Source organism: Nelumbo lutea, chromosome 1 (genome assembly GCF_056320005.1).
Source record: "Nelumbo lutea isolate HS-2025 chromosome 1, American lotus-T2T, whole genome shotgun sequence".
Lineage (NCBI taxonomy): Eukaryota > Viridiplantae > Streptophyta > Magnoliopsida > Proteales > Nelumbonaceae > Nelumbo > Nelumbo lutea.
The window spans coordinates 108,027,507-108,054,190 of NC_142684.1; the positions used below are offsets into that span (position 1 = coordinate 108,027,507).

The 26,684-nt window shown below is 39.3% G+C and overlaps 1 protein-coding gene across 2 annotated transcripts; it reads left to right on the forward strand.

Annotated features, from left to right (window-relative positions):
* Positions 1–348: 348 nt before the first annotated feature.
* LOC148876683 (uncharacterized) lies at positions 349–25,828 on the forward strand. Of its 2 annotated transcripts, none has more exons than XM_088961999.1 (4): positions 349–591; positions 1,632–1,813; positions 3,299–3,363; positions 25,594–25,828. In XM_088961999.1, the coding sequence occupies exons 2-4, from the start codon at positions 1,669–1,671 to the stop codon at positions 25,660–25,662; spliced, it is 279 nt and encodes a 92-aa protein (XP_088818125.1). In that variant the 5' UTR covers positions 349–591; positions 1,632–1,668; the 3' UTR covers positions 25,663–25,828. The 2 variants fall into 2 exon arrangements, with proteins under 2 accessions (XP_088818125.1, XP_088818134.1); XM_088962008.1 differs by having other exon boundaries at positions 352–591; positions 1,638–1,813.
* The last annotated feature ends 856 nt before the right edge of the window (positions 25,829–26,684 follow it).

The window sequence follows — 26,684 nt, forward strand, 5'->3', positions numbered from 1 at the left end:
GTTCGAACAGGGAAGAAGAGGAATAGTGTTCGATAAAGGGTAAAATAGGTATTTAAAAAAATGATAATCTCTTAATATTTTCCGTCTTGGTCATTGACGGAATGGAGGTATTTGTTAATTTTTTTTTTAAATAAAGGAGAGGTTTTTGCTGAAATGAAACTATAGGGAAAGTTTTTATGATTGTTAAAAACTTTAGCGGTGATTTTTGTATTTTATCCTAAATATATATCTTGTACCACTTTTTGTGTTTTTATGCATTTTTGTTTTATTATTAGAACAGAGAGAAATTAAAAAAAAAATTAATTTAAGTTAGAGGGTTAAATGGATGGGTTAGGGTTTTGCCTCTTTCACGCTGGGTGGTAATTGGTAAATGAGTTAGTGGATCAATATGGATCCACCCACCCATTTGTCGCCCGTAGGCGAGGTGCATACCCTAAAGTGCGCCTCGCCTGAGCGCCCGCGCCTTTTAAATCACTGACCTATTCGCACCGATCACAAACAGGAGAGTTTCTTTTGTTCCCGGATGTCAACCGAGGAGAAGTAGAAAGACGCCCAAGAAAGAAAGTCACGATTCAGTCTCAGAGCAAAACAGTGAGTCCTTTAGTGCTTGATTCGGCTTCTCTCTCTCTTTTGTTTTAATTGTTTCATGTTTGTTTGTTTATTTTTTGTTTCTCTATATGATTCTCTTTTCCCTGATTCTGTAGTCTATACACTCGGAGAAGGCGTTTACGGTTTACTGGTTGTAATAACTCTGTTTCTTCTTTCCCATGATACTTTCCATTGCGTGTTCTCTATTTATATCTGTAATGGAAACAGATATACCTGATAAGACCCGCAATTTAATGAAAACATGAAACTCATGTTCAATGGAAATTACATGAATGCCTTCATAATTCCTTGTTTTTAACCTTATCTGTTTCCTTAATATTATATTTCTTTGGCACATAAGAAATGTATCATTATTTCCTTTATCTTATTTGGTTTGTCTCCTGCAAGTTTCTTGAATTGCATTGTCGAACTAACAGGTCTAACTTTTCTTTTGGGATTATTAACAAGATCATCAAAAGAATATTAAAATGAGAAAAGAAATGAAATCATACCTCCTATCAACAATCAAAAAAAAAAAAAGTCACACCTGCTATCCCACAAAAAGAAAGAAAACAAAGGAAGATGTCTTCTTCAATAAGCATGTTTATTTTAAGTTGAGAAACACCACTTGACTTGAGTTATTTAGAGTTTTGGAGGGTCAATCTTTGAGGGCCAACTTGACATGCACAGATCCACAACTCATTAACAGTTTTGATTTTCCTTACCCATACTATTAACAAGCTGAGGTGACCGGATAGGCACCTTAAAATTTTACTAATAGAAATTATATGTTCTTGCCAGCTTCGATATCCATGTGTATAGGCACCTTAAAATTTTACTAATAGAAATTATATGTTCTTGCCAGCTTCCGTGTTGGGTGCTGATTGTATCCAGCATTATTGTCTTTTTGTATCCCTACAAGGATTTTTATTCTATTAATCTTATGCACTTGTATACTTGTCATAAAGATTTTTCTTCCTTCTAATTTGATGGAACTAATATGTTTATATGGCTTACTGATCCTTTTCATTTTTTCTTTTAAGATTTAGTCATTCTCCCATTTGACTTAAAGAGGAAGATATGCCATTGGGATTGATATTAGGATTGGGAAGGGCAATGAGAAGAAAACGAACATCATCCCTTGATATTCTCTCTTCAAAGCGGGGCCCACGGGATTACTACAAGGGAAAGAACTGCAAATCAACTGGTTTCCATACTCGAAAAGGTTTGAACATGTCCCCTACCAATATTACAAACTCATCTATCAGTTTTTTCTTTTGAGATTTTTTATTGGAAAACATGTTTAAATCCATATTCTTTTAACATGTAAAGGTTTAGTGTGGGAAGACTTGTTAGCGGTAAACTTGTGACTTTCTTGATTGTTGACTTGTTCTTATATCTAGATTATAGTCAGTCATTTCTCAATACAGATAATACAGGATGCTAAAGTGAGCTTTATTGGGGCTTAGGCAACTTACTAGCAGACAGCTTGGCTGGGGGTGGGATAGATAGAGGCAAGCATAATTGGGGCTTCGCTACCACTCAGCTTGTTGGGTATCTTGGTGGCCCAGGTTCTTGACCATCTTGTTATGATGGCTTTGTCTTCTATTTATTTCTTTTCCATCTTCTTTTGACCATCAATAAATCTTTTTATATCAATCGCAAACGAGACTCTGACGCAGTGTTTTCCACCTGTCTATGATCCTGGCAGTCAAACCAGTGAACTAGTTACTAGATAGCTTACTGGATCCCTGGTTGTTGGTGGTTTTGAAGGAACTGCCAAATCCTCAACCCCAGCTTTCCAAGCTGACATCCTGTTTACCTTTTAAAAATTGCTCTGAACTAGTTCCCTGCTGGTAGAGGTCCCCCCTTTCTTTTGTGCATGTATGTGTGAGGTTTCTTGTTTGCTGGTAGTTCTTGACCTATGCTGTTTGTTTAGCAACTAGGAAAAGAAGAAACAAAAGAACCTTTGAAATCCATGAGAGGCTTTTGGTGTGTCTATGCATGGAGATTGATAGTATTTTTTTTAATGGATTGAGATTTGGTTGTTGGTGATTTCAGTGAAACATAGATATTTTTATTTTATTTATTTTTTATCAGCACACTCTTTTGGGTTAAAGGGTGGTATACCATAAAGTCTTTGTTTAGCCAGACTTTTTTTTTATCCATCTATTTATTAGTAACATTTTTGTTTACTTAGAAAAAAAGATAATAACATCAAATGGTAAACAGAAAACCCCAAGTTACACATACAAAGAAAGTGATTGGGTTAAACTGAGCGGAAGAATATTGGGTTCTATACAAGTATACAAAAGAAACCCTATCCTATTAGTTGAGAACCCCAAACAATTAGCCAACTAATTTATGAAATCCTTGGTGAGGGGAGGGGTGGGAGCATGGAGCTTTATTGGGGGCTCCATCCTGGGGAAGGGTTTGGGAACAGCAAACAAGCTGGGTAGCTTGTCTCTTCATTGGATATTTTGCATTTTTTCTATGCATAGTAAACCTTTTTTGTTCTAAATTCATGCATATTGTTCTTGCTTGGTATTTCTACCTAGGCATGTTTAATATACTCTCATCCTTTTCCTAGTTAACTCTTATCGTAAAAGAGGGAGCCCCACACAAGAGGATTTCAATGCACCACATCTAGCGAGTATTAGAAGAGGAAATGTCATGTTGTTTATAACATGCTATGACATTTTTTGCGCAGGAGGATATGTTGTGATGAATGAAAAATTGCCAAATTATGTTGTTCCTGATTTGACTGACTTTAAGGTACTCATTATCTTATCTCATGGTCAAATGCTTTATTTATCACTGAAATTCTGAAATACATAAGGGCATTAAGGCAGGGTAATATTTTTGGCCTCTCATCATGCAAAATGCTTAATGGCATGGAATATGGGTGGGGGTTCATACAGCTCAATTCAACTAAACTTTGTCCCCACTATTGGGTAGCCTGCATGAATCCTGTTCCACCATTATGCTCTGTTCAGTGTCATACCCATTGTTAAACTATAGGCCCTTAAATAATTTCTCACTACATCAACCCATGTCGTTTCTGGTCTGTCCCTAGCTCTTCTAGATCCTTCAACTTCTAACAAATTACTTCTTCTCACTGGTGCTGTAGACGGTCTTCTCTGGATAGGGGTTCATACAAACAAGTCCAAAATTATATGTAAATCTATGCTTATACATGTAACATATTATAAGGGTATGAGAACAAACATGCTACTGTATGGCTTGCCTGCTCATATTTGACCTATAAGATGCTAGTTTTGCATTTGCATTGGAAAATGCATGATTAATCTTCGTAAGTTGATCCATCTGATTGTGTCATAAGGGGTATTATAACTTATAAGTCACACGAATGATTTGATTGCATGATTTTCCACCTTATCTCTTTGTAAATAGTTGAAAGTAATCCAACCTAGATGGAAAAGACTTCAGAAAAATGCCCTTTCAATTTACATCTGGCAAAGTTTTGGTACATTCTTTGTGAAATAATGATTTCTTTTGGTCTCTCTTGCTAGCAGAAGCAACTAAATGATGAATTTAAACTAATGCTATTTGCATGAGATGGATTTTTTATTAAAAAAATGTTGAGAATGTTTAGGCAAGTGTGTTTTAGTCTTTTCCTCATCTTTTTTGTATTTGGGCGCCCAAGTGTGAGCTTTCTTGTAATTTTTTCTTTCAAAATATAAAGAGTATTTTTGAGGGTGTGAACAGTAGAACACACACACAAATACAAAAACACACCTCTTTGACACATTCTTCTTCTTCTTCTTCTTCTTCTTCTTCTTCTTCTTCTTCTTCTATAAACCCTAGATTTACAAGGTATTAGAGTGGGACAATGGGTAAAGGCTCTTGGGAACTGCTGATGTCAGACCGCCATTGGATGACGTCAGAAGTCTGTACAGGTGTTGGCGGCAGGCAATGAATCCTACATGGTTTGATTCACCTTGATTTTAGAAGATTTTTCGAATGACTCTTGTCGCTGTTTGAAGTTTCTATGATTTTTAGTGGATTTTTCAAGAAGAAAATCGCAGAAATTTCAAATCTGATGTCGAGCCTTATACAACATGTTTAATGAGTTCTGTTTCTGCAAAACCTAGACCATTTAGGTCATTTTACAATTTGGGGATGACGGGAAGTGGTCCCACAATTTTCTAAGCCCTAAACAATTTTTGGGAGATTTTCTTCTCCCTCTATTTTGCCGCCAACCTAGTTTTTTGGCCTCCTTTTGTCTCTTAACCATGTGGTGATCTATTTTCTTGGGTCTTTAGCTTTGGTTAAGTATTGGGTTTTTTTTGGTTGACGAGAAAGTGTTTTTTTTATCAGCAACTCAGAATTTATTAATTGATTAAATTAAAAAAGCATATACAACAAGAAATTGTGGGCAGAAGGAGAGGCCCAAAAGAAAAAACTACTAATTACAAACCAGCCTAGAATATAGGTTGTCTTTGAATACCTTGCTTAATTAGTCCATCAGCCATACTGTTAGCTGATCTCCTAACCCATCTAATTTGTATCAACATGTCTTTGGATACCTGCTTGAAGCGCCTGAATTCATTTCTTAGCTTCCATATTACTCCTTCCACCTTTTTCAGCTAGTTTACAACAATCTTTGAGTCCCCTTCAATAATCAGCCTGTTAATCTCCATTTCTTTGGCTTTTTCAACACCATACACTGCTGCCATCAGTTCCGATCTTACATCACCATGCTGAATAGGACCTGAGTACATGGCTAAAATATTCCCATTCTCTTCCCTTTTCACCCCACCAATACCCGATGGGCCAGGATTTCCCATACAGCTACCATCAAAGTTTAATTTCTTCCATCCAGCCATAGGAGGGGACCATACCTCATTTTTTTTTTAGAATTTCTAGAAGCAGTGTTGGCAATTGTTCCCCAAGATCTGAAAAAATCTTCTGTCTTAAAGTCAGCAAGCAATTTTAATGTTTTCACCCAATTTGCCACCCTTAGAGTTACCACTTCGATCACAGTTTCTTTGCTTCTTTTCTTGTCATAAAAAATCCTTAGGTTTCTTTCTTCCCATATTGTCCAGACCACTGCTGCTCTAGTGCACCTTCCCATGATTCTTCCTCTTATTTTAGAGCACTGGAAAGTATGAGAACTAAAGAATCCATCCAAATTAACAGGAGGAGTCCAGCTGCAGCCAAATAGAGAGGAAAACCACTCCTAAATGAAGTTAGCAGAAGGACATGAAATTAAAAGATGAAAGGCAATCTCACCATGTAGCTTACATAAGGAGCACCAATTTGGGGACAAACACCACTTTGGTCTTTTTTTTTTTTTTTTTTTTTCTGAAGTAGATCACAAGTGTTAATGGAGCCATGGAACACTTCCCAACAGAAAGCAGTGACTTTAGGAGTGATGGGCTGATAGCAGACCTCCTTGACAGGGAAAGAAGGAGAGGAGGAGGTAGCGACAAGGGAGTTCAGAAAGGATTTGCAAGAGGACCCTGATTGGTTGAGAACCCAAACTCTAGAATCTTAACCACTCATCCAATGAAGGATACTCCCATGTTATCATTAGTTTGATGAGAAAACATGTGGTTACTTCATCTGGGGTTTAGGGAGAAAGTGAAAGAATGGTTGAACGAGAGTAACTCAAGGGTACAATGGGAAGGCTGGAATTTCACTGGAAGTTGAAAGAGCTAATAGGTAAAATCAAGGATGGAACATTCAACATTTTGGGAGAATAGAAGAAAGAAAACAAGAGGTGATTAATCAAATTGAGATCTTGGATGCAAAGGAAGGAGAAGGAAATTTTGGGGAAAGGGACAGTGAGATGAGATGGGTGTTGAGAAAGACATTGGAAGATATCTTCTTCAAAGAAGAAGTTTGTTGGAGGCAGAAATCTAGGCACAAGTGGGTTAAGGAAGATAGTGTGTATAAAATCATTGCTAAGGTGCTGCCTGAAAAATTAGAGAGGTGCTTCCTACACTCGTCTCCCCAAATCAAGGCACCTTTGTGAAAAATAGACAAATTGTTGACCAGATTTTAATTGTTAATGAAATTGTGGAAGACTTCAGGAGAAGTGGGAAAAAAGAACTGGTCTTCAAATTGGATCTTGAAAAGGAATATGATTTGGCTGATTGGTCTTTTTAATCGAAGTGCTAGATTCTTTTGGGTTTGGGGAGAGGTGGTGTAAGTGGGTGAAGAGGTGTATTAAGACTCGCCACTACTCTGTTTATGTTGATTGCTGAAGTTTTGAGGAGATTAATTGAGAGGGCAGATTCTAGATATTTGGTGAGAGGGTGGAGAGTGGGAAGGGATAGGGTTCCAGTTACACGTTCACAGTTTGCAAATGATACCATCTTGTTCTGTGAAGGAGATGAGGCCAGGTAGGTTAGTAATTTGAAGCTGGTGGTTAATCTATTTGAAAAAATGTCCAATCGTAAAGTCAATTTTGATAAGAGGTGTGTGGTTGGAGTTAATACGAGTGATAGGGAAGTTGAAGATAGGGTTTGTTGGGTTCTATGGTTTCTCAGTGGCTATTGAGTTATTTGGGTCTTCCTCTAGGGGATAATCCAAATAAGAGTAGCTTTTGGAATCTAGTTGTTGATAGATTCACCAAGAGACTAGCTTCATGGAAGGGTTACCTTTCCTTGGGTGTAGAATTACGTTGATTAAATCTACACTGGCTAAAGTGTAGGAGCTTGGAAAAGCTAATGAGGGTTTTTTCTTTTTGTGGGAACTAGGGGAGGAGATCACAGAGTTAGTTGGGAGGTGGTTACTAAGGATAAGGGTGCTGGTGGGTTAGGATTAGGAAACCTACAGAAGAACAAGGTTTTGTTGGGAAAATGGTTATGGAGAATGTTAGTGGATATAGATAAATTGTGGACTAGGGTGATTCTGAGTATTCATGGGCAAACGACTGAAGGATGAGATGCAGGAGTATTAACTAGGGCCACAAGAGCTTCTCCTTGGAAGTTTATCCATGCCTTTCTATCATCTTTCCTTTCTTTTATCAGGTATGATCCATGCTCTGGTAATTTTGTAAAATTCTGGGAACATGTTTGGGTGGAGGATTTACCTTTGAAAGAACAGTTTCCATCTGTATATTCCCTTTCTAGGTTTAAAAATGAGTTTGTCTCTGCCTTTCTGGTTCATTCCAACTTGGGCTGGTCTTAGAAGGGTACTTAGAGATTCTGAACTGAACAGTGTATCTGCTTTGACTAGAGTTTTGGAAGGGGTGGTGCTGGATCCCTCTAGGAGGGATAACTGGGTTTGGACTCTTTCTCCTTCGGGTGTTTTTTTTTAATGTGCTCTTTCTTTCAGAGAGTTAGTGCACCCCTCATTTGACCCCATGCAATCTTTTCCAGTTAAAGAAGTTTGGGGTTTTTCAATTCCTCCCAGGATTGGGGCTTTTTGTTGGGAAGCTTTCCTAAAGAATTGCATCACCTGTGATTTGCTTCAAAGAAAAAGACCTAATTGGTGTCTTTCAGAATTAGTGCATCCTTTATAAAGATAATGGTGAAAGTTACCATCACTTGATCTCCTACCCTTTTGTTTTAGTGCTTTGGAATTGGTTTCTTTCTCTATTTGGTTGTAGGTGGACTCCCCACAAAATGTACAGATCTTGTTTGCTCCTTTTTCTGCAAAGGGATTCAGGAAAGAGGTAGACTACTATGGAGATGTGTAAGAGCACCTGTTAGACAGTTTGGGAAGAAAGAAATCAAAGAATTTTCTATGAAAAAGAAAGAAGAATGCCATCATTGAAACAATCTGTTAGGGTGTTTCATTGGGTCAAGATTATGAAAATCTTTGAAGGCTTTTCAGCAGGAGATATTTTAAAAAATTGGAAAGAGGTGGCTTACTCAGCTCCCATAAATCTTGGGACTATTTCGCTTTAGTCCCCCTCCAGCTGTTGGGCTCACAAAACTGAATTTTGGTGGAAGTAGAGAAGGCAACTTGGGCCCTTCTGGTATAGGAGTTTTTAGGGATATGGAAGGTAAAATTCTTGCTATGTTTTCTAGTTCCATTGGAGTAGGGGATTCTTTAAGAGCTGAGGTTTTAGTGGTTCTTGAAGGGATGAGGAAAGCAAAGGAATTAATGCTAACTCCTTTTTTTTTTTGATCAATAACATCAATTTCATTAAATTAAGAGAATAGAGGGAAAGGAATACAAAGGGAGATAAAATAACTTAGCTTCCCAAAAATCAGAAAACTCAGGGAAAGCAAAGAAAATTAAAAACTAGCCCAGAAAACAGCCTCCCTATTCACTTCTTGCTTGGCCAACCCATCCGCAAATGAGTTGGCACTCCTCTTCACCCAGCTGTACTGAATCTCTATGTCCCTACCCAGCCATAAGAATTGTTTTTTCTCATTGTAAAAGTTCTACTAACCACTGTCCTCTGTCTTCAACCAATTAACCACCACCTTCGAGTCACCTTCCAGAATCAAACGGCTAATATTTAGATCTTTTGCTCTTTGAATTCCTTCAAACGCTGCAAGGATCAGCCCTAAGAGAGTCACCTTCTCCAATAGGGCCAAAGAATAAAGCAGTAACAATCCCTTCCTCATTCCTGAAGACTCCAATCCCAGAGGGCCCTGGATTCCTTACACTGCTGCCATCAAAATTCAGCTTTAAAAAGCCCGAGGGGGGAGGGGACCAGAACGGACAAACAGTCCTCTTGCATCTTGTAGTGAAAGCAATCTCTTTCCATTTTCTTAGCAAGTCATCCATAGGACAATCTGAAATTAATGCTAACTCCTTTGCGGATGCACTTGCAAAACAAGGGGTGGGAAGAGATAATATTTTTTGTGCAACTATTGTAATATAAGATTTTTCTTGAGGGTTAAGAGATTTTACCCCTTTTGCTTTGTTGCATTTGCTCATGTTTAATGTTTTCAATAAAATTTCAGTTACTTATCCAAAAAAAATCTTTTTTTTTTCTGTGCTTTGGAGGTTGATGAGTTCCATTAAAAATTTGAGGAATCTGGTATTGATTATGGCATGGGGAGGGGTTGGAAGACCTTATTCATATTGGGGAGCTTCACTAGTCTATATAATGACGATAGGAAATCCTGCAATGGTATACAGGGTGGGTAAAGAAAGAAATTAAATATACTATAGTAGCAAGAAACAAGAAAGAAAAAAAGTTTTAGATCTGAAATATAACAGAAAATAGCAAGGTTCAAAATTTTGATACGGGGCGTATTGTATCGTATCTGTGGCTTCCCAATACACCTATTTACAGGTGTTTTGGGAACCCCTCTCTTTTTAATAAAAAATATGGTTAAAAATAGGCCCAAGAACCAAATTTTGAAAAAAAAAACTAAAAAACATAAAAGCATGTTATTTTAAGTACTGATACATCCCTATTGATGCACAAGGGCGTATCAAAATTTTGAACCATGGAAAATAGTAAAGAGAAAGAGAAGATCTCAGAGAACCTCCATAAACACAAACCCTTGGCACCACACAAGCTTCAAGCTATTGCAAGCCATTATTCTTTTAGAATTTCAATTAGAATTACTTAATTTATTGGACCACTAAGGTGGTGTTTGGTATAGTGGTGTTGCATTGCTGTTGTATTTTGAGTTTATCAACACAAATTTGTGAGAAATATGTATTGCCACCATAATAGTTAAGCATAGCTTTCAAGGCGCCAAGGTGAGGCTGGGCGTCAGGGGGGTGCCTTGTCACCTAGTCACCTAGGCGATGGATTTTTTTATATAGAAAACATAGATCCTAGGGTAGTTCCCTAGGTACCATAGCCATATTTCCTTTATAATTATTCATAATTTTCATAAGAAAAGTATATTCCTTACTTTATTGGTTCAGGTTTTAAAGTCTTTGAGGGTTCAATACAGCATTTAGCAATGTTTGTATTGATAAAATCCTAACAAATAAGAAAATAATAAAAAGAAATTAGTATATAAATACACAAAATGAATATTTTAGTTTAATAGTGCATATTTTATAACTATAATGTCAAAAAATAAAGAATAAAAAAGTATTTTACAATACATAATACAAAACTGCTTGGCGATTAGGCGAGGCAAGCCTTAAAGGGCGCCTTGCCGCCTAGGCATCGAGGTGACGCGACAAGGCGTTCCTGGAGGGTCGCCTCGTCCAAGTGCCTACATATTTATATGTAAGACACCACACAATATTTTATATTTTTATTTTATGCTATTAATATTAGTACATTAGATATTATTAGACTAAATTATTCATATTGTGGGGTTATTATAGTATTGATATTGTTATTCTTATACTAGTTTCTTTTTGTTATCTTATTTGTTTGGGTTCAATCAAGACACAAGTCAGTTACATAGTCTTGAACCCTTTAGGACTTTAAAACCTGAATTGATAAGTAAAAAATAAGTTAAAAGATTTTATCCAATTGAGACACAAGAACAATCAACAGGACTTCTTCTTCCTAGGACCAAAACAAGGGCTCAACCATTGTGTTTTGTATGTTTCTTTCCTTTCTTATTTTTCTACTCATAAATATTGCTCACTTTCTATCTATTGCTATGGGATTTATACTTATTCATGAGAATTATGGTGATTATTTGTTAAAAATACTACTTGTTACTATAAAACCTAGGGATCTACCCTAGTGTGTGTGTGTGTATATATCTACACTCATCGCCTAGGCAACTAGGCGACAATATGCTTCCTTATCGCCTAGGTTCGCCTTGGTGCCTTGACAATTATGATTGCTACATCATATATGAGTATCATTTCAACTAGAAAAGTGCGTGCTAAAAACATCAAATTTGATGTTTAAGGTAGGAATAGCAATTTGTATTGATCAACTCAAAACGTTTTGAAAACATTTGAAATAGAAGTCTCTCACACAAATTTGTATTCATCAACTCAAAATAGAACCACAACATAATGACACTATACCAAACACCTCTTAAAGCAGTCACCAGTTAGGTCTCCTTTTATAGACTAAGTTATGTTTGGTTTAGTAGAAATTGCTGAAAGTTGTTTTTAGTGTGATCCTTGTGAAGAAAAGAAGTTGACAGGTTTCAGCAAGAGAAAGAAGAGAAGAAGTAGAAGATAATGGGATGTCGCTAGAATTGAATTAGATTCAGCCGCCCCCCCTTTTGATTTATATACTTAATAAAAAGAATAAGTAAATACAATAATGCCCTTAGTAGGTCGGCTACTTGAAGTAGCTGAACAGTCATAACTTAACTTTAACAAAAATCTAATGGGCCTAAGGCCCAATAACGTCCTAACTGAATAAAGAAAACAAAACAAAATAAAGCTGGGCCAAATAACTCAACATCGGCCCAAACTCAACACTCCCCCTCAAGTTTGTAAATGCCACACATTCTTAACTTGCGTAGTTCATGCTCTAGCTTGTTTCTTGCAACACCTTTTGTAAGAACATCAACAAGCTGTAAATCAAAAGCAACATATGGAAGACAAATTTCCCCTAAAGTCACCCTTTCTCTTATAAAATGTCTATCCACTTCAATATGCTTCGTCTTGTCATGTTGAAATGGGTTGCGTGCAATGTTAATTGCTGCTTGATTATCACAGTATAGCATCATAGGTTCTTCTGCCTCAATCCCAATTTCTCCTAACAATGAACGGATCTAGAGGAGCTCTGAAACTTCATGTGCCATGGCTTTGTATTCAGCTTTTGCATTTGACCTTGCCACAACTGTTTGTTTCTTACTTTTCCACGAAATCATATTGCCTCCAAGAAGAGTGCAAACTCCTAATGTAGATCTCCTGTCATCTAGGCATTCTGCCCAATCATCATCTGTGTAAGCCTCTAGCTTCAACTATCCATGGTTTGCAAATAGTATGTCTCTACCTAGGTGTCCCTTCAGATAAGCAAGTATCCTGTCAACGGCCTCCCAATGTTGAACTCGTGGGGCATGCATGTAGTGACACCACTCACTACATAAGAGATGTCTGGTCTTGTCATACATAAATATAACAACCGCCCCACTAGTCTATTATAGCTCCCAATGTCCTTCATTAGCACACCTTCTGATGCATTAATTCTATGATTTTGATCAATAGGAGTACTAGATGCCTTTATGTCAAGTTTCCCTGTCTCTTGTAAAAGGTCTAGAACATATTTCCTCTGTGAGATAAAGATGCCATTCTTTGATCTTACCACCTCAATGCCCAAGAAATACCTCAACTCCCTAAGATCTTTAATTTCAAATTCTCTTGTAGATTCTTCTTTAAGCTATCAATTTCACTTTGGTCATTCCCTGTAACTACAATGTCATCCACATAAACTATCAAAACTGACACCAGGGATCCCCTCTGCTTCACAAATAAAGTATGGTCCGATTGAGTCTGAGTATAGCCAAAAGCAATCAAGGCTTTTCTGAACTTGTCAAATCACACTCTGGGTGACTGTTTCAAACCATAAAGAGACTTCTTTAATTTGCATACCTTTCTTTTTTCAGCATCACTGTAGAAACCAACAGGAAGATCCATATATACTTCTTGCAAGTCCCCATTAAAAAAGGCATTTTTCTCATCAAGTTGAAAAAGGGGCCAAGAGTATGTAGTAGCAAGAGAGAGAAGGATCTGAACAGAGTTCATTTTTGCAACTGGTGCAAATAGTCAATACCATAGGTTTGAGTGTACCATTTTTCAACCAGTCTTGCCTTATACCTTTTTATACTTCCATCTGCCTTGTATTTAGCTGTATAAACCCATCTACATCCAACTGTCTCCTTGCCTTCTAGTAGATCCGCAATCTCCTACGTCTAATTTTTAATTAAGGCTTCCATTTCTTCATGCATAGCTGTCTTTCACTCAGGTTTGGAGAGAGCCTCACTGACACCCTTAGGTATAGATATGGAGTCAAGGGAAGAAATGAAGGCTCGATAAGAAGGAGAAAGTCCATTGTAGGAGAGATACTGTGAGATACAATGAGCAATACACTTTTTCTTCCCTTTTCTTAGTGCAATAGGAAGGTTAAGGTCATCTGTAATGGGGTTAATGGAATCAATAGGAACTAAAACATCAGATGGAGCAAGAGGAATACCTGAGTTAGTGTCAGTTGAATCTGGAGTCTTAGGAGCTGATAGGAAGTGATGTGGGTTCTTTTGTTGTGGAATCAACCTCCTTATGAAGTCGTAGGCGCTATCGTGAGAAGCACTGAGAAACAAGACGAAAGGGAGGTGGCAAAGTAGGTGACATAGGAGGATTAGACACAGGAGGGTCAGACACAGTAGTGGACGCAGGGACTGGAACAGGAAGAGGAATAGACTACTCCCTTCCCCAACACACTCCCCCTGAGAAGAACCCCTTGGGAAGAAATGTGTGGACTCAAAAAACGTGACATTCATAGTAACATACCGACTCCCAGAGATTGGGTCATAGCAACAATATCCTTTTCTGATTTTTTGCATACCCAAGAAAAGCACTCTTTTTTGCCTTCAGATCAAGCTTCGAGCGGTGAGGACCAATAACATGAGCAAAGCAAACACAACCAAAAACCTTGAGAGAAATGTGGAACACCTTCCCCCTCAGGAAAAAGAAGGTTGAACAGGGTGCTATATCCAATAACACGAGAAGGCACCCTATTGATCATAAAAACTGCATCACCCTAAAATCGAATTGGAACAGTAGATGTTATTATCATGCTTCTCGCAATCTCTACAATGTGTTTGTTCTTCCTTTCCGCTACACCATTTTTCTATGAAGTGTAAGAACAAATGCTTTGATAATTACTCCATACTCTGATAGGTATGAAGCAAAGTTCTTTTCAAAATAATCCTTGGCATTTTCAGACCTGAACACTTTCACTTTTACCCCAAATTGTGTTAGCACCATTTGATGAAATTGTCGAACCAAGGATGGCACCTCATCACGGGATCTCATCAAATAAATCCAAGAATATCGAGAAAAATCATCCACAAATCAAAGAAAGTACCGATAGCCACCCACAGAAGGAACATGGTTTGGTCCCCACACATCAGTATGAATAACATCAAAAGCAGATGAACATATTTTATTACTGGTTTTAAATGAATGTCTACAATGCTTTTCAAGTCGATAACCTTCACACTCTAAATTGGACGAATTAACAAACTCAAATAACTTATGGAAATAAGAAACACAAAGAAGGAAAAAACAAATGTCCCAACTGATTATGCCAAAGCATAATCTGACCCGCAAACTCTGACTCAAAGTCTTTGTTGACATGATGACTTTGATGATTGGGAAGCACATCCAGTAGGTAGATTCCATTCACCTCACGACCACTCCCAATCGTCCTTTTTGAAACCAGATCCTGCAAAACACAATGCCCAGGAGAAAAAATCACTGAGCAATTCAAATTTTTAGTCAAACTACTAACAAATAACAAGGTAGTACTTAGTTTGGATACATAGAGGATAGAGGGTAGTGAGATGGAATCGGTTATCTTGACAGGCCCCTTCCTAGTAATGGGAACATGAGATCCATCAGCTATGGAAACTCTATCTTTGCCAGAGCAGAGTTGGTAAGAGGAGAAAATGGTGGAAATATGGGTCATATGTTCTGAGGCTCCAGAATCTATAATCCAAGGATGTCCCTCTTTACCTGAAGTAGAAATATAGTTTGCAGTGGCATGTGAACTACCTGTATGCAAAAGAAGTAGAATGTCCACCACCAAGTCCACTTATTCCTAGCTGTCCACCTGATAATGGATTAGGGATGATTGTATCTCTTTGATTAAGTAACTACCCATATCTTTCTAGCTCGGCTCTCACTGCAGTGGCTACAGCTGACTCCAAAGTAGTTATAGTAGGAGGTCCAAGCAAGTCACCAGCTACTGCCATGTTCATATTTCCCTTGTTTTTGAGTCTATTCGGCAGAAGGTGAGGGAGGGTGAAGCTTCCAGCAGGTATCTCTCATGTGTTTAGGCTTCTTACAGTAGTCACAGATAAGATCCTTTTTATCTTCCTTTTTGATTTCATTTCCACCTGTCTCTACTCTGTTTAGGTTTCACAATACTAACCATAGCCGACTGCTCAAGACCTGGATTCTTCATCATCACATTCCTCCTACTCTCTTCTCCTGATACAAAGGCATATGCCTGAGAGAGAGTAACACTCTCTAGAAAGGATATATTGTCTTGTAATGTCATACTCGGGGTTAAGGCTAGCAAGAAATTCAAAGACTCTATTCTTCCCTAAGAGCTTTTGATAGGTTGCTGCATCCTTGTTACTTTCCCAAACCATAGTCTCCAAATGGTCAATCTCCTGCCATAGGGTTTTAAGGGCCGAAAAGTAAACAACAATAGGTTTATCTCCCTGTCTAGTAGCAATAATCTGGTTTCTCAAATGGTAGGCCCTAGCAACATTCTTACTCTGTGAATAGGTTTTTGCAACCCCATCCCAAATTTCCTTAGCTGAATTAGCCCACAAAAAGTTTTTACTTATATGGAGCAACATAGAATTGCACAACCGAGTCATTACCATATAATTTTCTTGTACCCATCGGGAGTAGTTAGTCTTGGATTTCACTTCCTCACCAGTGATGCACCCCAACTTCCCTCGAGCACCAATGGCCATCTTTGTAGATTGTGACCATTCTAAATAATTTGTACCATCTAACTTAACTGTAGTAATGGTCCCAGCCCCGAAAAGGTCTTCGACACCTCCTTCCCCTTGTCCCATCTCACTCCCCGGTTTGTTTTCAACTCCATTACCCTCCATTATTCCCAAAAAAGGGTTAGAAAATCACTTAAGATGAAAAAAATGAGATAATCTCCTTTAGGCACCACAGACACCCTTCTGGTACCCTAGAAGCTCCTCTCACAAAAGATTCCTTTTTCGAGAAGAGAAAGAAGCAGCAGCCACTCCCTCCAGTGGCCTCCGAAACAAGTGGGACTTGAACCACCCCCTTCAGAAAACTCCAAGAAACCCTAAAAAACTAGGGTGCCACTTCCTAGGTCAAAATTGAAGAGTCTTACAAAAACAGGATTCTCCTCCTTTCTCCTGTTCTTCCTGAATTTGGTGGGAAACCCTAGACCAGCTACAAGGCAATGCAAATCCACTAAAAAAATCCATAAACTGGGCTTACCTGAGGTCCTCGATCAGCCTCTCACCTCACCATGTAGTTGGCTGATCTAGGGCTGCAGGATGGAGCAGCTCAAGAAACCTTCGGCATGCTCTGATAGCAAGTAGAAATTGCTGAAAGCTGTTTTTAGTGTGATCCTTGTGAGGAAAAGAAGAAGTTGAAAGGTTTCAACAAGGGAAAGAAGAGAAGAAGTAGAAGAGAATGGGATGTCGCCAGAATTGAATTAGATCTGCCCCCCCCTTTTATTTATATTCTTAATAAAAAAGAATAAGTAAATACAATAATGCCTTTAGTAGGTCGGCTACTTGAAGTAGCTGAACAGTTACAACTTAACTTTAACAAAAAAACTAATGGGCCTAAGGCCCAATAGCTTCTTATCTGAATAAAGAAAATAAAACAAAAGAATGCTGGGCCAAATAACTCAACATAGGCCCAAACTCAACAGGTTTGAAGGAAAAAGGTAGGGAAAGGAAGGGAAAGTTAGGGAACCTATACAAGGTTTGTAAAGGTTTCCCTACATTCCTTCAAACCAAACAGTCTAAATTTAACCAGGAAGCTGGTTAGAAGCAACTTCTAATTGCTTTAAAACTAAGGCTAAGTTTGGGGCTGCTTAAAGCACTTATTTTGGGCCAGGGTCACACTAATAAGAACTTATCTGCATTTGGGATATAAGCCCAAATAAGTGTGTATTCCTGAGAACAAGCACTTATTCAAGAAGCCCAAATTTTGGTCATATTTTAAGTGCTTATTTCCTTTCTGGCCTGTCTTGGCCTGCCACATCATTCTAAAATACCTATACTACCCCTTTTTGAAATAAGTGCTTTTTCACCAAACACTCATGAGTGCTTATTAGAATAAGCACTTATTTTTCAAAAAAGCACTCCCAAACTTTGCTTAAAACAAACCCATTGGTAACCCATAGGGACATTAAAAAGTTATTGATAAATGGCCGTAACTCTTTTGGAATACTTTGGATTTACAATATCTTAGATGGTGTTTGGTTCCATTGCCGGTTATCTGAGAAACGGTGCCAGCTTGGTGCTACATAGGCGTTTCCTCCAATAGAGTTTGAAATGCTGTTTGGTTAAATCACTTATCAAATAAATGTTTGTCTCAGTTTGTATGAGAGGTATCTGTTGGGAGAAACTTCTTTTTAATGTTTCCACCAAATGTTTATTAAATAAATGCCATCGGAACTAAGGGACAAATTTTAACCCCTTAAACTTTTTTTTGATCAATAACAAATTCATTATATTCATTGAAGCATCATACTAATTACAACAAGGAAGACAAACACTCTTATCTTCCGAATACAACTGAAACCCTCCAAAGAGGGAAAAGGAAAAAAGAAACAGTTAAGTTAGAACTTAGCCCAAAGCATTGCTTCCCTTTCTACCCCTTGTTTAGCTAACCCATCAGCTAAAGAATTAGATGATCTCTTAACCCAACTCATCCTGATTTGTATCCCCCCAACCACCTGAATTTCCTCTTCTGATTTCTGTAATTCCATAAGTCGCAATTGTCTTTAATCAGCCACCCTATCACCACCTTTGAGTCCCCTTCAATTAGAGTTTTCTAACATTCATCACCTTGGCTTTCTGAACTCCTTCCATAACTGCCAAGATCTTAGCTCTAAGGGAATCCTCCACACCAATTGGGCTTGAGAACAAGGTAGAGTTGATCCCGTTCTCATCCCTAAAAACACCTCCAATCCCTGATTGTCCAGGATTCCCCCTACAACTCCCATCAAAATTTAATTTTAAGAAGCCAGCAGGTGGGGGAGAGTCCAAGACATACTTATTATTGGTTTGATCTGTATGCAATTTGCAATCTCACCCTACTTTCTCAACATGTCTTCCATTGTGTAGTTTGTAAATAGCTCTAGTGGTTTCAGCCACTGTACAACCTTTATATGGATCACGACCCTCAATTCTTCAGCCTCTCTCTCCTTTTCTGAGAAGATCCTAGAATTTCTTTCTTCCCATAATGACCAGCATATTGCAGCCCTCAGTCCTCTCCACATAGCCCTTCCTCTTTTCATGTGCCACTTAAAAAAAGAAGGGGAAAAAAGGCTCTGCAAGTCTGATGAAGGGTTAAACCTGCACCCAAAGAGAGAAAAAAACCCACTCCCAAATTCACTTTGCAAATTGGCAAGACACCAGTAAGTGAAAACCAGTCTCCCCATCCGCTTTGCAAAAAACACACCGATGAGGTGACAAGCAAATATTGGGTTTCTTCTTTTGGAGCAAATCCCTAGTGTTGAATCTTTCCAAATAGACTTCCCAATAAAAACCACCAACCCTAGGAGGAATTGGTTTGCGCCAAACCTCATTAACCGGGAAAGGGGAGATTGTAGGGCTGGTGGATTGGCAAAGGACTTTGAAGAAGGAAGCACAGGAAAAAGAGCCCGTGGGGGTAGGGGTCCAACTAGAGTCCACCTTAGAAGGGCCTAAGAAAACATTATCAAGAAGTTTAAAGAGGCTCGAAATACTATCAAGGTCTGAATCCCTCACAGCCCTCCTCAGACCCAGGTTCCACCCAAACCCCGAACTGGAAGAGGAATGGGTGATGAAAGAAGAAATTGGCTCATATTTAAAATAAAAAAGAGCATACAAAGAAGAAAACTGGTCCTTAAGAGGAGCATCCCCCACCCAAATTTGTTCCCAAAATTTTATGGAATTACTTGAATTCAAATCATACCCAATAAGAGGGGAGAAAATTGAAAGCAGATCATGAATGGCTTTCCAAGGTTAAGTGCTTGTGGTCTTTGCTCTGATTCTAACATCCCATCCATTTTGCTCCAACCCATGTATGCTTGCCACTATTTTAGCCCATAGCTTCTCCTGCTCCAAAGGAAACCTCCACAATCACTTCCCCAAAAGAGCCAAATTTCTTTTCCCAATGTTCCCAAGCCCCAAACCACCATAAACACTGAAAGGAAATCTCTATGGTCTCTCTTCTCCTCTCCTAGCTCCCAAAGGAAATCTCTCATCAACCTCTTCAGCCTACTACAAACCTTCCTTGGAATCTTAAACACTGAAAGGAAGTAAATGGGTATGTTTGCTAACGCGGCCTTGATCAGTGTAATCCTACCACCCAGAGAGAATTCTTTTTCCAAGAGACAAGTCTTTTTTCAAATCTTTCCACCACTGGATTCCGAAAGCTCCGTCTCTTAGGATTATCACCTAGGGGCAACCCTAGATAACTCAAAGGCCACCCTGAGACTTCACACCCAAGTACTTCTGCACTCTCCCTAATCTCTCTCTCCTCCAGATTCACACCCACTACACAACTCTTCCCAAAGTTCACCTTCAAATTTGGCATTTGCTCAAATAGATGAATCACCAATTTCAGATTCCTAATGAAGCTCACATTACATCCTTCACAAAACAGGATCGTATCATCAACAAACTGTAAGTGAGTGAGTGGGATGTCCTCCCTTCCAACCCTCCAGCCTCTAATGAGACCCCTAGAGTCTGCTCTATGGATCAACTCCCTCAGAACCTTAGCAATCAGTAAGAACAAAAAAGGAGATAAGGGGTCTCCCTATCTTATACCCCTAATGGCTGGGAAGAAATCTACCATTGTCCCATTCACTAACACTGAATAATGACAATTCCGAACACAACCCATGATTCATTTGCACTATCTAGCCCCGAACCCCATTTTGGTCATAACTTTCCTTAAGAATTCCCAATCCACCATGCCATAAGCCTTCTCCATATCCAGCTTACAAACCACTCCCTTCTTTTTATCCTTATATATCTCCACACTCTCATTAATGAGGATTTGATTTATAATCTGTCTTCCACTTATAAAGGCACCTTGATTGTATTCAATTATGTCTGGCAATACCTTTTTCAGCCTCAAAGATAACACCTTTGCTAAAATCTTGCAGGCTGTTTAGCAGATTGATTGGTTTGAAGTCCCTTGGATGTGAAGCTTCTTTCTTTTTGGGAATCAAAGCTATAAAAGTGGAATTCACCCGTGGATTAACAATTCCTCTCCTATGAAATTCCTCAAAATCCATCAGAAGGTCCTCTTTCAAAATATCCCAATAGTCCTGATAAAAAGCCATTGTGAACTCATCCAGCCTTGGAGTTTTTGTTTTGTCCATAGAAAACACACCCTCCTTAATCTCTTCCAAGTCAAAGTTCCTTTCCAAACTCCTATTGTCCCCCCTACATCTGGCCAGTCCAAACCTTCTACCCACACCCTTCCATTTACAGGCCTTCTTAGAATGAATTTAAAGTGTTATACACATGCCCCAACTATCTCCTCTTGTTGAGTTAACTCAATTCCATGCACAACTAATTTGGAGATGAAATTTCTCATTCTTCTTTTATCTGCCAAAGAATGAAAATACCTGGTATTCTATCTCCCTCTTGCAACCATTTACATCTAGATTTTTGCTTCCAATTTATTTCCTCTTTATCTAGGCAATCCTCTAACTGTCTTCTCAAGCCCTTAGTTCATTGTCTTCCTCTCCAAATTCTCCCATTTCTTCTTTAGAGTCAAGGCTTTCAAGTTGGTCCACCAAATCTCTCTTTCTTTCTTCTATCCTCCCAAACTCCAAGATATTCTACTCCTTGATCTTTATTTTCAAGAATTATAGTTTCTTATGAAATCCCATCTCCTCCCATTCCACCAATGGGTTACACTCATTCCACCACTCCCTTACTCTATCAGTAAACCCAGGATGGAGTAGCCACATATTTTCAAATATAAATGGGGCAGGTCCTCCACTCCTCTCTTCCTTGCATAACACTGTGAGCTAATGATCCAAGGTCACCCTAGGTAGAGCTCTAGATGTCAAGTTCCCCTAATGTTCTTCCCATTCCACAAAAAATAGGAACCTATCCAGCTTAGAGCATATGGGTCTAGTTTGGAGATTTGACCAAGTAAATGTCTTCTGGGCCAATGGTATCTCCTTAAGCTCAAAGGCACCCACAAACCTGTTAAACTTCCTCATGCTTGTTGTCACCCCTTTAATTGGTCTTGTTAGTTTCATTTGGGTATCTAATCACATTGAAGTCTCCACCCACACACACCAAGGGCCTTCCCATAGTCCTCTTACATCAGCCAATTCCTCCCACAATTCCTTTCTCTCTCTGTAGTCATTTGGTCCGTAGACATTTGTAAGCACCCACACATATCCATCCTCTTGCTGTTTGAACTTCATGGAAACTGTGTATCTTCCAATCAGTTCCTCTAAGCCTTTAACCACTTCCCTCTTTCACATTGTCACTATCCCCCCTGAAGCACCCCAAGAGGGAGCAGCCACCCAACTAATCCCCCTAGCTTTCCATACACTCCTTGCCCACCTGTTATTAAACTCCATTCTCTTGGACTCCTGCAATAGAACAATGTCTGGGTTGAACCTCTTTATTACCTCTTTTATTGTTGCTCTTTTCCCCGCACTTCCTTTCCCCCTCACATTCCAACTTAGTGTCTTCATTCTCACTTCTTTCTTAATTCCCTTCTACCCTTGACCACTACTTCCCTCCTTTCCTTCTCTCTCCTTTTGCCCCAAACTTCTTGTCACCTTTCACATCTCTTTTCAATCTCTCAACTTCACTCAATTTTCTCTTCTTTGTTCTAACCTCCTCCTTCCTCTTCAGTAGACCATCTTTCAGCACATTCAAGTCTTCTAATTTGCATCCCAACTTCCCCACAAAATCCGCTATCAAATCCTCTTACTTAGATCCCCCCACTACCCTTCCTACACACTCCCCTTCAACCCTATCCTCCTCTCCTTAGGTCCCTCCCCTCTTCTCTCCCCTCCATCCTTCCTCCTTTTGATACCCCCACCTCCTTTGTGCACTCCATATTATCTTTTCCACCTCAGCCCTCATTTCCTTCCCTCCCCTCTTCTCTCCTCTCCACCCTCTCTCCAAATTATATTTCTTTCTACTTCATTAAATATTCTTTCAATAATCTCCCATACTTTCTCATTTCTATACCTCCCTTCTTGCACCTCTCCACTAACTTCCAATCCCCTTCCCAAAGCTTTAGAAGTCTCATCACCTTGATTGATTGCACATACATGTGTTGCAAGACATGGATCGGGAACAGAATCTGGAACAAACTACACAAAAGACTCATTAGTAGCATAAACTAAATTCACATGGTTACCTGGGTTTGAGAGAGGTTGGGATAGGATTGTTCCCGGTCTCCCTTTCTAGTTCCGGAGGTTGGTAAAAATCTGTCTCCCTGAGTTGGTTGGGAAGTCCATATGTCCCTTGGTCAAAATTGTGATCGTTCCTCTGTACCCCTAATTCACCCCTGATTGGTATGTTTTTGCTCTGCTTTAGGTTTTCCTGATTTGCCCTTTCTTTTGTTGCTTGCCCAATCTGGAGTCTTAAGAATGGGTTATTCCGTTCACTGTCTTTAGCCTCACCTATTTTATGGAATCCCGAGCTTCTTTCATCCTCTAACTGACCTTCCTGGCCGCCTAATTCATGCCTCCCTTTCTTCTCTAAGTCCCCCTGAAAAAGCCTTGCAATGTTCCACTCTTCCATGTCACCTGCAACGTAGCCGCTTTCATCATTCACGCTGCCAATACTGGTACCATCATCTGTACCGTCATCTGATTCTTCTTCATCTACACTACACAGTACCCATCCTTTGTCCGCCTCCTTCTCTTCGGCTCTTTCCCTTGTGTGCCTTGGGTTTGGCTTCTCTGAGAAGCGCCGCCCTGGGCTCAGCTCCTCACTGTTACGACGCGGGACCCATTGGAGGTTCCCTTGTTTGGTCGCTTTCCGCTGCTGCGAGCCTTTCTCAGTGCCCCTTGCCATTTGGGACGATGGTTGACCCAAACTTCTGTCTATTATCCGTCCAAAACTCCTTCCTTTATCTTGACCCACGTGACTTTAAGTTGTCACGTGGGTCACTTAAAAACAGCCCTGGTTTATCTTTCGGTCCGCCCGACCCTCCTATCAACTCGACCGGCTCGGACCGAGCCAAACTGCACCCTGGGCCACTCCACTTCACCACGTCAGCGAAAGATAAAGAGCCTGCCTTAGCTTTAATCCTTTCAAAAAAAATTTGAATTATTTCCTTAAATTCCACCTGCACCCCTTTTTGACCGCCCACTCTCTTTCCTCCACATGTCCACCGCCCTTCTAGCTCATCCATCGTCTTCAACCTTGGGCCCTCTTCCCTACCACACCTGTTCAACTTCTGTAGCTACCCACACTTTGTACCAGACTTCATTCGAGGATATCTCGAAGCACCTAGGCATATCTTCGTGTTTAATCCCAGCCACCTTTACCTCGAGGCGACCAAGCTGCATTTATCAGCTTCCACCAAGACTCCTCAAACTCTGTACTATGTGTTCAAGAACAGAGTCACGCCAAAGGTGGAAGGGGAGACCTACAAACTTCAGCCGAACACAACCATCTTGTACTGCAACTTCATTACAGATGGGATTCCGATTTTGGACCTGTATCAGACCTCCGTCCATCTCTACAGCTTTGAAACTTAGTTCCTGGTCGCCAACATCCAGAATGTCTTTTGAGTCTGTAAATGGAACCAGCAATGCTTCGTTTCCAATTCCAGTCTCTCTGGCTACTGCGTTCAACACTTTCTTCCTGTCTGACATTTCTTTGTCAGCCACCGGAACCATTCTTTTCTTCCAAGCATCTGTCCCTGTTCCCACCAGAATTCTTCGATGCACAGAAGAACAAGCCACCACCACACCAGCGGTTGAGGTATTTTGAGCTTCTGCACTCCCGGTAGTTTCACTCGAAACTGACTCATCCTGATCCATCCGACCCTGGTCTTTGGAGTTTTGACTAGTTACCTCCACTCCTATCTTCTTTCTTTCCGATGCTACAAGGAAGGACTGCAACACCTTCACAAAAATTCTCCACCCTTTCTGCAACTCCACCATGATGAACCACTCCTTACAATTTCTTTTCAGTTCAATTACATATTTCTTGCCTGGAACTGACATTAAGTTCTTCCAGCCATTCACCTTGCCGGAGTTTATAGCCCCGTCTATAAAACCTTTCATTCCATACCGTGACCTCCTTTAGTACCAGTATTGTCGCCCTGCTGTTCTCTCTAATCTTCAGTGCTTCCTTACCTTTGATCCGTTCCTCTTCAAATTTGAAGGTCTTAGCTTCGATCACCACCTTGGTCCTCCATCTTCCTACGGTTCTGAATCCCCTCTCCCCCTCCATCTCAATACTCATTTGATCTGCTTCACCACTTCTTCATAAGTCCAGGCTGCCTTGTTTTTTCATTCTTCAAACACAGAAGCTCTTCCAATGGGCTTATTGCATGATTCCTCATCTCCCATGCCATAAACCATAACAATAGACTGTTAATACCTAATACAAAACTCTCTGATTTTAACCCCTTAAACTTGGACTGCAAGAAAAGTTGGTGATTAAAATTGTATCTTTTCAAAATTCAAAGACCTCTAAATAACCATTTAAACTAGCTCGACTCTTTAACACGACTAAACCTACTCATACAACACCAACAAACTATAAGATTTAAAGCAAATGGACAAAAAGTCAGATCACCCCAAAAATTATGAAATTGCCGTTGATGCAAGAATGTGAAGAAATTGATTTCCTATTCCATGGTTTCTTTCTCTTCATCGATGCTTGCATCATACTGTTCCAAGCTAGTGGACGTTTTCTTGTTCATATATGCCTTTTAGTTGGTTTGTCCTATCTTAAGTCTGGATATGGGTCACATTTTATGGGGGAACTTTGGCATCATATTGCATCTTTCCTTTTAATCAGCTTGTTTAATATATATATTGTTGCTTAAAAAGAAAGAGGAGAATATTGGAAGTCTAGTTTGGTTTTAACATCAATAAGATCCTATTTTGACTTTTGATGTGTAAATATCAGTTTCTTTGTATTTAGATGCGTAGTGGAATGCTAACTTTCTAAGTTGCATATTGTATGTCAATCTGCTTAATCATTCTATCCCTTCCATATGATGCAGTTGAAGCCATATGTTTCTCAGTGCCCAAGAGAAGTTAAAACTACTGAGGCCACTGATACAGCTAAATAAGCAAAAAGGAGAACCAATATTGATCCACTCCTTTATTTCATGAACTCTTTTTTTGAGAAATTAAGAAGAGAATATAAATGTAGTTTGGGAGAACGAAACCCAAATAAAATAACTAATCTTGTAGTTTTGCTATTTATATTATTTTCTATTCACATTTTCTGTGATCCATTTCTGAGTCGTATACTTCTACAGACTTGAAGCAGCTCTCCCCGACCCCTGGTTAGTCACTGATCAATTCTTTTGTTTCCTTGGACCGACGCTAAATTTGTCAGAGGGTGGGGAGTGGGGGACTTTTACATGCTCAAACATTCATGTGTCTCCCCAGATATGAGACTTTTACATGCACAAAGATCCATGTGTCTCCCCAGATATGTAAGGTTTGAAAATGGATATATATATATATATATATATATATATATATATCTATCTATATATATATATATATATTTCTTCTGAAGGGGGCTAAATAACGGGGGTCTTGAATTTGGATATTGCTTCATCCGAAATGTTAGGATCTAATTTGATTATATATATGCATGTATATTGATTATCACTAGGGGTGCTCATGGTTCTTTTAACTGAACCGTGGGGTGATTTTCTGGATTGAATCGAACTGTTTGGTTTTTCAATTTAACCAAATTGAATCGATGCAACTGGTTAACCGTGGTTTGGTTTTTCAGTTTTTTTATGCCTTTAACATTAAAAAAAAGGGGAAAAACCTTTCCTGTCGATGGTTGTGAACTGAGAGTGAGAGAGATGAGAGAGATTGAGAGATATGAGAGTGATTGAGACTGAGAGAGAAAGATATTGAGAGTAATCATTGAGAGTGCTGAGTGTCGAGTGAAAGGGACTGTGAGATGAGAGATTGAGATTTCAGATTTGAGAGATGCCAGATGCCGATCTGAGAGAGTGAAGGCTGAATCTGAGAAGAGATGTTGGACATCGGTTGGAGGCTTGCCCGTCAGTAGGTCTGGCCCGTTGTGGAAGAAGAAGAGTATGAGAGAGAATACAGAATATAGTGA

Excerpts from the sequence above, each read along its gene's own strand:
- LOC148876683 (XM_088961999.1), top strand. The coding sequence starts at position 1,669 with ATGCCATTGGGATTGATATTAGGATTGGGAAGGGCAATGAGAAGAAAA. Across the intron at positions 1,814-3,298 it reads TGGTTTCCATACTCGAAAAG|GAGGATATGTTGTGATGAAT; the intron begins GTTTGAACATGT and ends TTTTTTGCGCAG. Across the intron at positions 3,364-25,593 it reads CTGATTTGACTGACTTTAAG|TTGAAGCCATATGTTTCTCA; the intron begins GTACTCATTATC and ends CATATGATGCAG.